The 16389-nt window shown below is 38.6% G+C and overlaps 1 protein-coding gene across 7 annotated transcripts in view; it reads right to left on the bottom strand.

Annotated features, from left to right (window-relative positions):
• Positions 1-16389, bottom strand: part of NRXN3 (neurexin 3) — a gene marked incomplete at both ends in the record, with an annotated part of 989746 nt that overhangs the window by 105242 nt on the left and 868115 nt on the right. For 4 of the 7 annotated variants that reach the window (XM_082484857.1, XM_082484858.1, XM_082484861.1 and 1 more), the window contains 2 exons: positions 4016-4323; positions 10693-10782. In XM_082484857.1, coding sequence (XP_082340983.1) covers positions 4016-4323; positions 10693-10782 — 398 coding nt within the window. The remainder of the gene's footprint in view (positions 1-4015; positions 4324-10692; positions 10783-16389) is intronic. The other 3 variants (XM_082484860.1, XM_082484859.1, XM_082484863.1) reach the window with 1 other exon arrangement.

The following is a 16389-nucleotide window of genomic DNA, read 5'->3' as shown; positions in this document are numbered from 1 at the left end:
GAAGGATATTTGAATCACAGAAACGTTTCTACAGTGTAGCATATGGTCACACATCTCAACTGTTTCTCACTCGAATCCTGCCTGTCCTCCACTGATCTGAGTTTCACTGCCTTGCAGAAATGTTATTATAAATTTTAAAAAAAATTGAAGTTATAGACATTTAAAATGCTAGTAATCATTGCCATCGGGTATTTCCAGTAATATTCTTCTCTCAGTTCCCTTTGTCTTGTTTATTTGTCCAAGACTATATCCCACAATTGGGATCTTCACAAATTGCAAAGCATGTCATTGGTGTGTGCATATACTGTGTATTTTTAAAGCACTTAATTTCCCCAGCTGTTTTAGTCTAACTGTGCTCTAAAATATTTCTGGCAGTACTCAGACTACCTAACTGCGGGAGGTATCTTGGTGTATGCTACAAACCGAAGAAATCTTTGCAGTCATCATGTTCTTCTTAACTTCCTTAACAAGTGATGTGTAAATCTAAATCCCACTGAAATTCTGGAATACTGGATTTTGTATCACTTTGGGATTACAGACGATATTCTGCACAAGCTTTATATGCATTTCAAAAAGAAGTTTTAGTTACTTACATAGGAAAATAAGTAATACAAATAGCACAGATACTTCTAATACAGTAACAATAATAGTTCTTTATCCTGATTCTTGCTATTTTCCATTAGATGCTTTACTTTTAATTGTATCATGGTTGGTATTTCTACAATGGGCCAGAACCCTTCTGTTCTAAATAGTGTACACATACAGAAAAAAAACCTACATTTTGAACACAAGAAGTCTGCAATCTAAGCATAAAACAAGTTATCACACATGGATACAGGAAAATGGATAATAAAACAAAAAATGTGACAATATTGGTGGGCTTGATAAACAGCTGCCTTAGACCATCATCAGCCTAACCTCTGACAACTTTTTGGGACATCATGATGACAGGAGGGTTTCAATGGGATTGGATGAATAACCTATAGTTGCCTTGTGGATGGTACCAGGAAGCAGAATGATTCTTATGATCAAATCTAAGAAGGGAGGGAAAAAAATGCTTGAATCGTGCTGATCAGAACAGGGAGAGAAGAGGCTAAACTGTGAAAGGCCTTGAAAGTGAAGAAAAATTGTTTACTTCTGAGCAGAAAAGAGAAGAGAAAGCTGGAGCAAGGTAATAACTAACTGTATTTGTACTGCTCATAGCCTTAGGTAGCTATATTTTACGTTCCCCAAAAAACAAACCTGTTCTATTAGATTTTTCCACCACTTAGATCTCAAATTGTAAGCAGGCTTGACAATGGTGATGTCGAACACAAGCGAGATAAAATAATCATTAGGCATCAGAAAACAACAGCTGGAAATACTGCCCAAACAGAAAAAGACAATTTCTTCTCACTTTCACCGCACAAATAACACAACTTAAGCTGACAGAATCAAATTCTACCAAGAGTGAGGAAGAAGGGTGAGCCATCTGTGCTGCGACAGCAATAAAATGGTCTGATATTGAAATGCAGAAAGTTGTAATGGAGGTACATATTGACCTTTATCTTTCTTTCAGTGGGTAGCATGGAGTGTCAAAGAGTTATTGCTTTAATATCAGCTGAGATGAGGCCATTTGTTGTGGTGCATGTGTATCCAGGAAATCACTGCTCAAACCCCGTTTTTAGAAGCACTTTGACACTTTATTAAATCTTCTTGATGCTCTTTCAGCACACGGTGGTCTCTACAGGCTGAGTGAACTACCATGCAGGTTAGGCAGGAAGCTTTCTGGAAGAGTTCCTCTTCAAGAAAGCCAGAGTCATTTCCAGCTTGATCCAGCCCACAAAGGTGCAGGGCTATTCTCTGTTACACTCCTACAGTTTAAAACAGTCCTGCTGCCCTTATAAATTATAGAAAATCTCCAATAAACTAACAAGAGCAGGATCAGGACCACTGACTTTATTCTTCTGGAGATGTAATCGTACAAAGATTTTCTCTAAAATTGCAGCTAGCCACTGAGGTGAAGGAACTGTAATAGTTTCAAAGTTTATGACAAACAGTGACCAAACCTGGGGTAATTACCCCTCATTTAGCTGCGACATTATAAATCACCTATTGGGTGTTTGAGGCTAATAACTTAATCCCAGTTCTGCTGCCAACTGCATTTACAGAGTACCAAAGGAAGTGATATTAAACCTTGGCTTGGCATTAATTAGTCTAATAGGTGTAAATTACACTGCACCCAAAAGTACCTCACAGAATCACAGAACGGTTGTAGTTGGAAGGAACCTCTGGAGATCATCTGATCCAACCCCTCTGCTCACACAGGGTCTACCCAGAGCCAGTTGTCCAGGACCACGTGTAGACAGCTTTTGAATATTTACAAGTATGGACACTCCACAACCTCTCTGGGCAACCTACAGCAGTGCTCAGTCACCCTCGCTGTAAAAAAGCGTTTCCTGATGTTTAGATGGAAACTCCTGTGTTTAAGTTTGTGTTCATTGCCTCTGGTCCTGTCACTGGGCACCACTGTCGTCTTTACACCCTCCCTTCCAAGTATTTGTACACATTGGAAAGATGCCCCTGAGCCTTCTCTTCTCCAGGCTGAACAGTCCTAGCTCTCTCAACTTTTTCTCATAGGAGACATGCTCCAGTCCCTTAACCATCTTAGAGGCCCATTTTGCTGGACTGCCTCCAGCAGCTCCATCTCTCTTTTGTACTGAAGAGCCCAGAACTGGACACAATACTCCAGGTGTGGCCCGACCTCCTACACAATTAAGAGGACGATTTTTGTGTTTTCTTATCCTAAGTGACCAGGACTAGATAAAAAATAAAGAGAATGGTCATATATATACAAACGCAATCAATAACTGATTAAACCTTCTGAAGTGGTTAGAAAGCAATCATGCAATGTGTATGATTACAGATTTCAAAGTCCTTGATTTCATTAAGGTCTTCTGTCCCAGTCAGCAGAAATTGTTTCAGGAAACCAGATGGAATAACTTAATTTTTTTCTCCAAGTAGACAACAATGTACCTTTCTCTGGAGGTTTAATAAAGGCACACTCTGATCAATAATCACTCCCCAGTGTCTCAGCCAGTGTATGCTGAAATGCACTGTGCAATGAAAGTATGTTGATTTCTACAGGATGAGGTTCTGATGTAAATGAAGGTTTTAAAACAAATGTTTCTCCCTACTTGACAACATAAGAGTACGCCACTGAAATAAGTAATTTTCAAAATCTGATCCACTGCTCAGACTGGTTATTTCCATGATTCTTTTCTTTGCACAGACAAGGAGAGCCAATCTAAGATGTTTATTTCTAATCAGTACCGTATTCTGGCTGCCACACAAGTGGTTCCAAAACCACTGCATTTTTAGGACTGAAAACACTACATTGGCACAATTCAGCCAAAATATCTGAAATTAATTTTTTTTTTGTAGGAATGATTTTTACCAAATACGTCGGAACCGCTCTATTTTGGAACATCTATATTTTGCAAGAAACTGATCTTGATAGCGTTCCTTTAAAAATTTCTACAGGAAGACTATAAAAGGAAAATGAAAAATAGCTTTACCTGGAAGTAATGCTCCATTGCTTTTCACCCCATTATGAACTTCACTGTTGCAGCAGTACATACTGTCATAATAATAAATAACCATACACCCACCCCCCATTAAGCTTTGTAACTCTCTTAGGAATACATTTCCCCACATATGGAACTGCACAAACAGTTAAAAACATGTTCTCATTCACGTTGGGGCAATCTTACTTACATAAATGGGGTTGCACTAGAACAGGAGCAAAACCTGTCCCCATTATCACATATTATGCCATAATATTTCATCCAGCTGTTTGTTCACCAGCACCGGAGGACAACATTTTGTGGTGTCTTATCCTATATAGCATTATTAAACAAAAGAGCTACATGGAACATTATTCAGAGAACACGGGGCTCCCATGAACTTACAAGTGAGCAGTGAAACAAAAGACTAATTAAGAACCCAGGAAAATGCAGAAGACTAATTGACTCACCTGGATGCTGGGTGGTGAACGATTTTTTCGGGTTGTAGTGGTGGCCATTGTAGTTGTGGTTTCCATGACTGTAGTAGACATTTCCGGTGGCACAGAGGTTGTGGGTGTTGTTCCCAGGATGGAAGGGACTTCCCCAACGAGTCGGACACTTCCATTGATTTTAATGTTGGGGTTGTTCTCCGCTGCCATGTTCAGCACTTTCAAGCCATTGTAATAGAGACCGGAGAGCTGGCCTTGGAAGAGACGCCCTCTGTCCTTCCCTCCTATGGCTATTTGCGCCTGGGTGTTGAAGATCGTTAACTGTCGTCCTAGTGAAGGGGGGTGAATAGCATTATTGCCAGACATTTCCTTCACTTTGCATCTTACATTGAGTCCTGGCCAGAAATGACGGACAACAAAGAAGTAGATTCATTCTTGGTAGTGTTTATTATGACTGCAAAAATACAGTATGGAAATGTACTGCCTAAAGCTCATTAATTAGAAAGATTAGCCTGAAAGCAAGAACAGCTAAAACTGAACCTTATGCTTCAGCATCCACTCACAGATCAAAACTCTGGAGGAGCTTTGACTCAGTCAGAAATTTTAACTCACTCTTTTAGAGCTGGACCCATTTTAAACTACAAAAAAGGCCACAATATGTGGCTACTTCTCTACTATCAATTCAGATTGCAGTACCTGTCAAGCTTTAGCCCATAAATAAACCTTCTATTTTGACTGGTCAGAGGATAGGATTAACTCATAAAGCCACTTTTAATAACGCAAAGGTTTTAAGGGGTGGCTTGAGGACAGTAAAACATCAGAAAAAATTGTTGGTGATATAAGGATTGTGTAGGAAACTTAACACAAGATCAGTCATGATCTTCTACCTGTAAATTTTGTTTCATGAAGGCTCAGAAGTCTAAAACCAAGAAACACCAAATGCAAACATTTGTGATGTCTCTGAAAGAGCAAAGTTTTTGACATAGCGAGGATTAACATAGCGCTTCAGATGGTTAAGCCCCAGAATGCCTTACGTGTGACTCCCCTCTTACAGACAGTGAAATTCAAATGTAGGCAGGTTAAGTGGTTTACTCAAGGGTATACCTCGAGTGTTAGGAGTGGTCTAATATCATACGTAATGAAAAAATATATTTATTAAAAATAAATCTAGTAATGTTTGCCAATTCACCTAGTTTTGCAGGACAATTGAATCACATTCAGCCTGGACTGCTCTATAAATACTGCTTATGTCCAAGGCTGTGCCAAGTTGACTATCTTAAGAAATAAATTGCTTCATGCAGTGCAAAGGCAGTGCCTATAATTTCACTGTTCCTCAAAAGATTAGGGGCATGCCACCTGGAATCTGTTGAATGAACAGACAACCAGACTGGGCAGAGCTCAGAAGGGTTATCAATGCAGCATCAAGTCAATCATCATTCAAAGATCTACTGTGTTTTCCCACTTTTATGAAGTTTGCAACACATGTCCCCATCCCATTCCCGCTCCCCAGTTCTCACTCACCACTTCCTCTCTCTAGTCCACCCTGGTGAGAGGTGCAAAATGCCACCATGTAGCAAAGCACAGCCTATAACCCACTGCTCATTCCTTCACAGACAGTGGTTAGAGTAGATCAAAGTACGAGGGGGAGCTCACCAATTTTGGTGGTCGTCGTGACGGGTCTCGAAGTCAAGTGGTGATGCGGTGTTGCATCATCTTATGGTGACAGGATGGACCATGGGGAAGAGAATGGGGACAAGAGAAGAAATGCATCTGAAAGGAGTTCCTGTCCCCAGAGAGGGCCCTAGCTAACTAAGCAAAAGTGTATGGAGAGGTATAACATACGGACATGTGGAGGTGGGCTGCACATCCCTTGTGCTCCTCACCCACAGATTTGTAAACGAAACACTAGGACTTGATCAGGGTGGAGTAACTGCATTGATGAAGAAATGAGAAATAAAAATGGAGGGTATCCTTCCCCTGGAAAGTGTTGAAACACCTGATGCGATATTCTGCATCTCAGGAGGTTTTAAACTTACCAGAGGCAATGTATGTCTATTAGAACATCAACAAACATGCACTGAAGCCACACATCCTCGGCATGTAACAACAGAGCCTTTCCTCTTGTCTATGAGGAAAATAGGATCCAATAACAAGATCTGTCAAAATATTCAGCCCTCTCAGCCCAGCTCCTGTCTGAGCTAGAGGAAATGGCACTGTATACTGTAGAAGGCCAAACTCTTGTCATGTACCATTTCCTCAGAGTTTGCTTTTCTTCTCTGTCCTGTTTCACTTTGGATTTTGTAATGGGTATGCTGTCAGTTCTTTACTACACCATTTTTCCTTCTCCTCACCTGTTCCCTCCCTCTAGCACTATATTTCTTTCTCTACTGTCCCTTCCTCTACGTACAGAGACATTTCACTTGCTACTGTTCCCTCCTTCTCATCTCAGTCATGATTGAGAGCCAAAAGATAGAGGTGAGGTGAGATGAGTAAAGAACAGGGAGTTATTTCACTGATCCTGAGATAATGTCCCTGAAAATGGAGTTAAGGTGCTGACCATTCAAAGCTTTCCATTTCCGTTTCTTTCTCCCCTTGAATCAATACTGTCTCTTTTTTCATATTTCACCAAAGGGAACAGGGGTGGGCAATGATGAGGAAGGAGAATTTTTGCTGTTCCAGCTCAGAGAGCTCCCCAAGCCAGGAGAGAAAAGGGGTTCCCTCACTTTTACTGGAGAATTACTACTCTCCTCGGGATGTCACCTATTCTAGCCCAACTTCATAGCACAGCTTTAGACATGTCTGTCATATCTCTTGCTTTACTTCCAAGAATAAGCAGGTAATATTTTAAGGCTGAAAAAAAGAGATTATGTCTCCATTTCTGGGCCTTCATCTGCATCTTCTGAAAGAAAGCGTACACCAAGGAGGTGGCCCCACCCCAGTAAAAAAGGAAGCTTGATTGTGTGTCTTTTGGGGTCTTCCTTGTTTGTTAAGTTGTCTTCCAGTCCAGGATTCATGCACTGCACCATACAGTTAACACTGGAGACAGCACTGGTACTAGAATTGTGTTTGCTAAAAGAACAATCACTTGTTGGAGTCACCTACAACCTGCCATTCCTCATTCTTCACTCTACGATGGTGTGTATGTACATGAATAAAGACAACAGGGAAATATGGAATGAACGAAAACTGTTGAGAGAATATACACTTAATTCTGCCACCACAGGTCTCTTCTAATCATTCTTTTGATGATACAGTTCCGAAGCCCTTACTTCCCCTAAGTAAAATTTATTTGGCTACTGAATTTTATTAAGGAACTGTTTACATTAGCAAATTCTACTAGGAGTGAAAGGGTTCCAGACTTACAGTCCTCCTTTTCCACAGAGAACTTGTCCTACTGCTATTTTAGTGTCATACTGGAGAAAAATGATGAACATATTTTCAATTTCTGAGGTGTTTTGTAAGTACTCTGAATAGTTCAAATTCTCGTTTCCTTGTTTGCTCTCTCATTGACTTCTTCATTTAGAAAAATTAATACCAATTAAAAATATCACAGAGAAATCTTAGTGAAGTGTAACTTTTGTGTAACACTAGGAGAGATTTGGGGCCTGACTTTACAAATCCTAATTCACACTAATAGTTCTTGCTTCAAAAGTAGTCATTCACATCAACGGGACTTAACGTGCAAGTAAGAGATTTGAAGAATTAGGGACTTTCAGGATCAGTCCTTTTGATGAGATGCTTCTGGGACTTTATTAGCTCATCCAATTGCAGAATAGGTAACATCTGTGCCTTAGCAGACACCATGTATTCCGCTAAGGAAATCTGCTGGTTTTATGACTACTTAAGTTGAACAATTTAGGACTAATACTTTTTTTTTTTTACTCACATAAGTAATCTCAGTGAAGTTAATAGTGTTTAATGTTTAGCTTATTACTCATATAATTCAAGATTGTAAACCTGGGCTCCTCTTGAAAAATATTTTAAGCCAATTTATAAAATTAAACAAACAAACAAAAAAAAAAAACAAAAACCAAAAAACAAACAAAACCAACAAAAAAACCCATTAATGATGCCACTTCAGAAAGATGAGTTATGTTTTTTTTTCCAAGAATGAACTATTTCATTATTATGAATAATGTGACAGTGGTACCAAAGGAAGACCAAATCGATAGTATTCAAAAACATCAGTCAAGAAGTGTTTCATCTTACCTCACTCAAGCCAAGAACTCATATGGGCAAGAAGCTATTCTCTATGTTGTCTCTTTGATGAATCTATCTATTCCTCCATCCATCAGTTCATCTCATTCCATTTTGATAGCAAGCTACCCTTTCACTCATCGTCTTTATAAAGTCTTCTGGCAGAAGGTTTCCATGTTATAGTAATTGTTGGATGGATGACCAAATGGATGAGCAGGTTGGTGAACAGCCAAGTAAGTTATTAATTCTTATTGTTTTTTAATTTGAGTGGTACCTAAGTTGCTGAAAACTCTATCCACTTTGGAACAAAGGAAGAAAGACATATTGTCTCAGGTGTTACACTGCACAATGTCATTCCCTAACACAAAGCGTGAAGACTGAATTTCTTTTCACTTCAGTAAAAACAAGGCTCTACCCTTCTAGCCTAAAAACAACCAGTGCTTTGAGAGTATCTGAATGCTCAAATCTTGTCTCTTTTAGACCCTGCTGCATGTGTGATTGTCTTTTAACAAAGCATCAATATCCACAAAAGGTAGACTTCAGTTCAAAACTTCAAGGTAGCTTACAAATGAAAGTGCCTTGGCATGCTTATAAGCTCAAACTTGGAGAAGCAGTGACATAAAAGAAAAGATTTGGTGGAAAACCAAAAAGGAAAAAAAAACCACCCAAACCAAAATCACAAAATAAAACAGAGGTGGGTTTCTCAAGCACATGAATTGCAAGGAATTAGACATGCATCTGTTTGAACAAAATTGAGGCAATCATTGTCTTTAGTGTTAAAGGGACTTTAGCAATTCAAACTTACCAAAATTATCCTCTTTTTAGTGTTAAGCTTTATTTATTTATTTTAGTTTGAACTTGTAAATTAACAGGGCAACCCGCTGAGACTCAATAAGCATTTTCTGTATACCTTTACCTTAAACCTTATTTACAATTTAGCTGAATTAACTGTTCCATAAAACCCTGATGGTCAAAAACTATCTCTGTTTTAGTTACACAAATATTTTTGTCTTACTTTCACAAATACTTTAGCTTTAATTACAAACGTTACACCCTTGTAGACCAAACCTGAAAAGTGGGCAACACTGTCAGCTCTCATTGAAGTCAACGGGAACTGAGTGTGCACAACACTTTGCAGGATCAGACCCTTCACATAAAAATATTTTGACTGTAGTTAGCCACATCCTTTGTGACCTTAACTTAATTTATACTGGCTAAATCAATTTGTTAATTCAGCTGAGGATAGAAGTTTGAAACACAACATAAATTATATTTTTCCAATCTTACAAAACATTGGGTTTACCTCTTGGAAAATTTGGGAACAACCATAGTCTAAGTCAGCACAGAAAATGCAAAATCTGAGTTCAACGGTCACCCCTTTTTATAAGCAGTACTTTCCTGAAAGGAAACAAGAGAAGATCATGTTCTGCTTTTTCAAGACTTCAAGGCAAGGAGTTAGTTACAGTGATTTTTTTTTTTTAATATCACATTTAGTATAGAGGGAGAAGATCTTCCTGACTTAGGCTCCACTGTACTCCCCAGAGCCCAGTCCAAACCCTGCTGAAATAAGTAAGAGTTATTCTGTTACCTTCAACAGGCTTTGAAATGGGCTCTACAACCAAGATTTTTCCCTCCCCTCCAAATTCCTGATAAAAATCCATTACTGTTCTGATACAAGTCCCATTTCAACAGGTCACTGAGCGTATGCAGAACTCTCACTCAAGCCAGCTGGGCTTATGCATGTTAACGAGTCTTTTGTCGACCTGAGGCCAATTACTCCAGGCAAACCCACAGAATTAAGCAGCACTGCCTGAGATTAAGTTAGGGAAGAATTTATCTGTGTCTTAGACAAACGTATCATTTGAGTGTTCAAGCTGTGCTCCAGACATAGCATAAAAGCGACAGAACAATCATCTTTCTCTGTCTCCCTCATTGTAGTTTACATGAAAATGTTAAAAAATGTTTTCTTTACAACATTTTTTTAAATCGTTTAATTATCTTAATACAATTAGGAAATACATAGCCACAGTGGCTCATCAGACTAATGAGGAAAAAGAAACTTACTTGAAGTGGTTTAACAAGTAGGTTTGACATTTTTTTAAGAAAACTTTGATAATAAAGATATAAATGTAGTTTAAAAACAAATCAAAATAGGAAAATCATGCAGTGGTTAAATTGCCATAATACATGTTGTTGCTTTTCCCTCTTCTTCTTCATTTTGTTGTTTTTTAGAAAATGTCTCCTGAATTTTTGCTTGTTTGTTTGCCATTACTATGATAGCAAGCTTAGAAATTCGTCCCTTTAACTGCAGTTTAATAGCAATGTATTATAGCATGATTTATCAACATATGGCAGGTGGAAGCTGACACAAATTATAATGAAAATTAAAACAGTCATTTATGCAGCAGGCGATTATCATTTAAGAAACATTTATTTGCAGGCTTTAAAAATGAGGGTTTAGAATCAAATGGGTTTAAAATGAAAGTTTTAATGACTGTTACCTTTTTCCTGCAGCCACTCCTCTACGGGCCGGTTATATTTGAAGGGGATTTTCTGTTTTACCATTTGGAACCGTTCACTATCAGTGTTGCCTTTAAAGTTTAAAAAACAGCTTAAAAACAATCTGAAAAGTCAATGAAATAGTTAAAACATCCTAGATCTTTTGGTTTTTTTTATGACCTTATTTAGCTGTAAATAAATAAGTGCGTGTGTGTACATATATATATATTTGAAAAGAGAAAGTTTTATCTTTAGTAAGGTGGAGAATAGTTATACATCCCAATTGCCTGACGTTCTGGAAGGTCAAAGAAGTTAAATCCTCTGAAAAAGAGATCTCTGATTCTCCTCGGAGTATTTGTTTATCCAAATTGCTTAGAAGACGTGCAATTTGTCTGGGACATGAGACCTGGAGTGAACTCAGTGCCATGAGTTAGAACATTTTGATTAGACTCCAGATCTGATTGCAAAAGGACACGGCACTATATGTCAGTCACACAAACACACATTTAGTAGTACCTCGATAAAACCTTCTTGCAGGAGTAAAAGACACGTTAGGACTAGAAACCCAGTAAACAGAAAAAAAAGAGAAAGGAAAAAATTGTAAGAAATCGATGCTGAAAGGATGCAATAGAAGTAGTTTAAAAAAACCCCAACAACAACTGAGTGGGAAGATAGGAAAGAATGGAAGTAAAATTTAAAAAGGGGAAGAGCTGTAAATTAAGGATATGTGAAGGCTTGTGTCCAGTTACCAAAGACTTGGGCCTGTTGCCAGAAGAAAACAGAAGCTTAGAAACTAATTTAAATTAAAGCAGAAATAATTACCCAAGGTGTAAATACTGGCAAGTGCAGTTCCATTGTTCCGTGTTGATGGATAATCGAATTATCCAGTAAAGTGTGTTTTGGAGGAAAGCTCTTATCACTCCCACAGTACTGAGAGGAATGGGATTCACACAAAGGCTTTGTCCAAATTCCCTGGCTATTGAAAAATCGTACAAGTCAGATGGGCTGCTCTCCTCTAGTAGAAAGGAGCAGCTCAGTTTGATGGCATTAGGGGTGACAGTGAACAAGTGCCCACATTCTGCTTTTTCATTTTCTTCAGTTACAGTCACTTTCTGACTCATTCTAGTTTTTGCTTCATGTATTATTTTTATAAGAACTCTTATAAAGAGTTTATAAGAACTCTAAGATAGGCATAAAAAGAGTGCATCTTTTATAAACTTAATTACAATATTATAGAAAACTAGAGCAAGCACGTAGCTTACTGAAGTAACACTACCATAAACAGAAGTTCGCTAAACCAGTAGTGCTCCAATACATGTTTCGAATAAACGGCAGTCCAAGAGTCAGCAACTGCTCTGCACAATTTGCAGTGCTGCTTTTAAAATTCCACATGTAAACAACCTAATGTGGCTTCATATTTATTTGACTTTCTGAAACAGATGCCGGAATCTTTTTTCAATGTAAAGACACACCAAGGAAAAAAATATATATGACTAACAGCTGGCAAGCTTCTCTACCGAGTCAACAGCAGACGCTTTCCTGCTGCAAGGAATATGACTGGTAAATCTCGTGTGCCCAATAATCCTTACTGTGTAACTGTTGCTTGGAGATGCTACTGGTCTGTATGAGGTACCTGCTGACCACAGCTACTCTCTCCAGCATCATCTTACTTGTGACTTTCTGGTACAGGTGAGAGGCACTATAGTGACAGAGCGGCTACAATCCCATGAGGATTCATATGTTATAAAGCATGGACCTAATCTTGGATATTTGTAAAAATCATCACTGTATCTCTCTAAGTCCAGCTGTAAGGAAAACAGCAATTTGGATTTGGGTTAATGTCTCTAACTATAATGATGAACACTTAGGAGCCTTGCTGATTATTTGGGACAACAGGTAAAACAACGCAAAAACATTTAAAAGCAGCTTTACTGGCTTGATCCCTTATCACCTTCCTGGAAAGTCATCTACTTTTTTCCTTCCACGTAACATATCCATTGTGGGAAACTGCTATTTCCCCATCGTAGGAAGATCTAATTAAGCACTAGCTGACACGCACTGATGTACCAGTTTCTCTGTCCCACCTCAGATGCCTACTATGTACAATTGGTTACTCGGATAAACTAGACAGAAAAGATAAAATATTGGAAACGCATTCCATCAGTCATTTATCAAATAGTATTAAACAACGTACCGTGGTGGCTCACCGTCACCCACAGACATTAAATTACCTTTAAGTACATTCCCAGCTCTCATAATTCATATCAGCACCACCAAAAAGTACCAACAGTCAGTTCTGTACGTGTATGAATGCAGATTCATAAACATAAAATTTGAAACATGCTCGGTGCAGGATCTAATAAAAATATTGATAAAGAAGAGCTGAGGTAATATAAACAACAACCCCCCCTACCTAAAGCTAAAGAGACAGAAATATTTACAAAACAAGGATTTTTGATCTGTTTGTTAATAATAAGTTGGTGACTAATGTAGGCTGGGGTCACGCAGGTCATTTGTTTTCCCAATTTCTTAAACTAACGGATAGATCCCTTTCCTGCAAGTTCTCCCAATCGTTTAAGCCTGAGGGAAGTTTACACTTACAGGACAGGAAAGCAGACCTGCTGCTTCTTTTGGGAGAACACAACCAAAAGTAATTCATGGAATCACGGAATTTTCAGAGTTGGAAAGGACCTCTAGAGATCATCTAGTCCAACTCCCCTGCTAAAGCAGGATTGCCCAGAGCACATTACTCAGGACTGCATCCAGGCGGGTCTTGAAAATCTCCAGAGAAGGGGACTCCAAAACCTCCCTGGGCAGCCTGGTCCAGTGCTCTGTTACCCGCACCGTAAAGAAGTTTTTCCGTGTATTTGAACGGAACTTCCTATGTTCTAACTTGTGCCTATTACCCCTCGTCCTGTCACTGGGAACCATTGAAAAGAGCCTGGCTCCATCCTCCTTCAGCCCACCCTTTAGATACTTGTACGCCATAATAAGGTCTCCCCTCAGCCTTCTCTTCTCCAGGCTAAAGAGTCCCAGCTCTCTCAGCCTTTCCTCATAAGGCAGATGCTCCAATCCCTTAATCATCTTAGTTGCCCTTCGCTGGACTCACTCTAGCAGTTCCCTGTCCCTCTTGAACTGGGGAGCCCAAAACTGGACACAGCATTCCAGGTGTGGCCTCACCAGTGCAGAGTAGAGGGGGAGAATGACCTCCCTCGACCTACTGGCCACACTCTTCCCTATGCAGCCCAGGATTCCATTGGCCTTTTTGGCAACAAGGGCACATTGCTGGGCCATGGATAATTTACTGTCTACCACCACCCCCAGATCCTTCTCCTCCGAGCTAATTGTCACGCTCACTACAAAGCCAATTTCTTTTTTAAGATCAGTTAGCAAGGCAGTCTGCTTATCCATTAGACCTTTTCTCAGCACACTAATTCATGCTCTCCATCACCAAACAAGCTAAATCTCATAAATACAATCAGAAATCCTGCATCTCCTTTAGGATATTTTTTGTCTGTTCCAGTGTGCCTGTTTTCCTCTGTGTAAGAAAGGAATACAGAAAGACACTTGGGAGGTGTGTCAGTGGGACTTAAAGACCTAAATTTGTCTGTGAACTCCTAAATTTCTCCGTCAACCCAGACTTGAACGCTTACTGAGAGTCTGCTACTACATCTGCATTGCATGTGATACAGAAAGTTATGATTTCAATAGAAATGGCGGTTATGCTTCAATTTATAGAGTATGTTCTGGTTCGATGAGTGAATTGAAATCTTAATGTTGATGGGCAAGAACATCTTCTATAGTGCCAAAGAAATTCTATAACACACTTTACTCGGAACAAAAAACTCCACTGGCTTCATTTGGTGTGCACATAAGCAACCTTTTACTGAAGGCAATGAGATCTTTTTCAGAATAAAGAATGATCCACAGTTCACAGGAAAACAGGAGTCAGCCGGTGGCTGGCATGGAGGGCTTCTTCCTCTGTCTGGAGGGCTGACCATAGACAGGAAAAAATGTAGAGGAATGAAATTTCCCATAAGTAGGGCATCTGACAAGAACAGGCCAGGAAGACTAAGGTAAAAAGGAAATGGGACAATGAAAGAAGACATGACAGGGGAAAATGGATTTCTTATAATACAGCCCTAGACCTTCAAGAAAGCCAGAAATGACAATTATTCCCCACCACATCTTTAAAGACTTTTTTTTAAAAAAATCAGGTTTAAATTAATTTTATTATTATTATTATTATTAGGCAGATATATTCAGCAAGATTAAAATACGTATAAAAATCATACCTTTAAAAGCTATGAAAAATGGAAGTACATTAGAAAATTCAAATAGGTTTAAATTGCAATGTTATTGCCTGGTCTATTCTTTTTTGGTTTGTTTTTAAATTTTATTGCAGACGTTCGTAAGAATGAGTTTGAAAAACATGTGCATGAGAATGTGTTCACTGATATACCCAGCTACAACATTGAGTTAAAGAACAAGTTTTCCATTGTTAAGCGCTTGACGTAGTCATTAAATATCAATAAAACTATACAGTTATTAAGTTAACAATGACTTTGAGTTGTGCTTTAAAAAAATAAACATAGCACTTGATATGAGAGTTCAAAAAAGAAATATCATGGTTTGCAACACGAAATAACATATGTTCAACATGAAGTAAGCTCATCGGACCTCTGACAGCTGAGACATGATGAGATTAGAGATTCTTGTCCATCTTCACACATAGGAATTTTCAGTAACAATCTTTTTGTGACCTCAATGCCATGCCTTTCTAGAGCTGAATGATACGTATGTTCAAACAATCCCTTCATGAAACTAATCTAGACACCCCCTTTTTTCTCTTTGAGGCCAGCTCTGATTCAAGGCTGTACTTCAGAAAAGAATACACAGGATAAAGAGAGCCATTTAAATTTATTTTAGAAAAGACACTTAATCCCATAGTTCTTTTGCATTCAGAATCAATGTGGGTGTCAAAGGTTTGCAGGATATAATTTGTTACAGTAAAGCTGCGTGGATTAGTTTTGCTACTTGTGATTTACTAAATATTTTTCCTCCCATAGGTTCTAGCTGCGTAAATGATACAAGTACCAATAGTAAGTGCTCATTTAAAATAACCTTTCTCCTTCATCTACATAAATTCCTGTATATCAATATGACATTATCTGCTTCGCAACTTTGCTTCTTCTAAAGAACTGTTCCTAGAAATGCATTCCTTCACCTATATTTTCTCCTTTCTCATGCAAAATTCTATAGCGCAGCCAAATCTGGCTCTGTGAAGACTGGCATAAAACAAGTGTTTTATTCCATTTAGTATGCATATGTACAATTAACAGAAACCTTGCTGCATCTCCTAAGTATCACATCAACCTCAGTTTTCCAATAAACTGATAAACATTCATGCTCTTAAGACCTTACGCATTTTAATGGTAACATTTTGAAATCTTCTGGATCCCTGAACCTTGTCTAACCTGAATGTTCAAAATATTTCAAATACCAAAGACATTCCCAGGTACTAAATATTTTTGAGATTAACCTGGCAGAGGAGCTCTATATTTTTGTTTCTCCCTTTTTCGCTTTCCCCTCCAAGAAAATCTGGCACCTCAGTCATAAAAATCAGAGCCTGCTGGTTAAATATGATCAATTGCCAGTCTTCTGTCTTTTTTTCTGGAGCCCTCTGTGTCCCTGCTCCA

Source organism: Vanellus vanellus (assembly GCF_965231255.1).
Source record: "Vanellus vanellus genome assembly, chromosome: 6".
Lineage (NCBI taxonomy): Eukaryota > Metazoa > Chordata > Aves > Charadriiformes > Charadriidae > Vanellus > Vanellus vanellus.
Note: the sequence above shows the minus strand (reverse complement) of the source record. Positions and strands in the feature narration are given on the sequence as shown.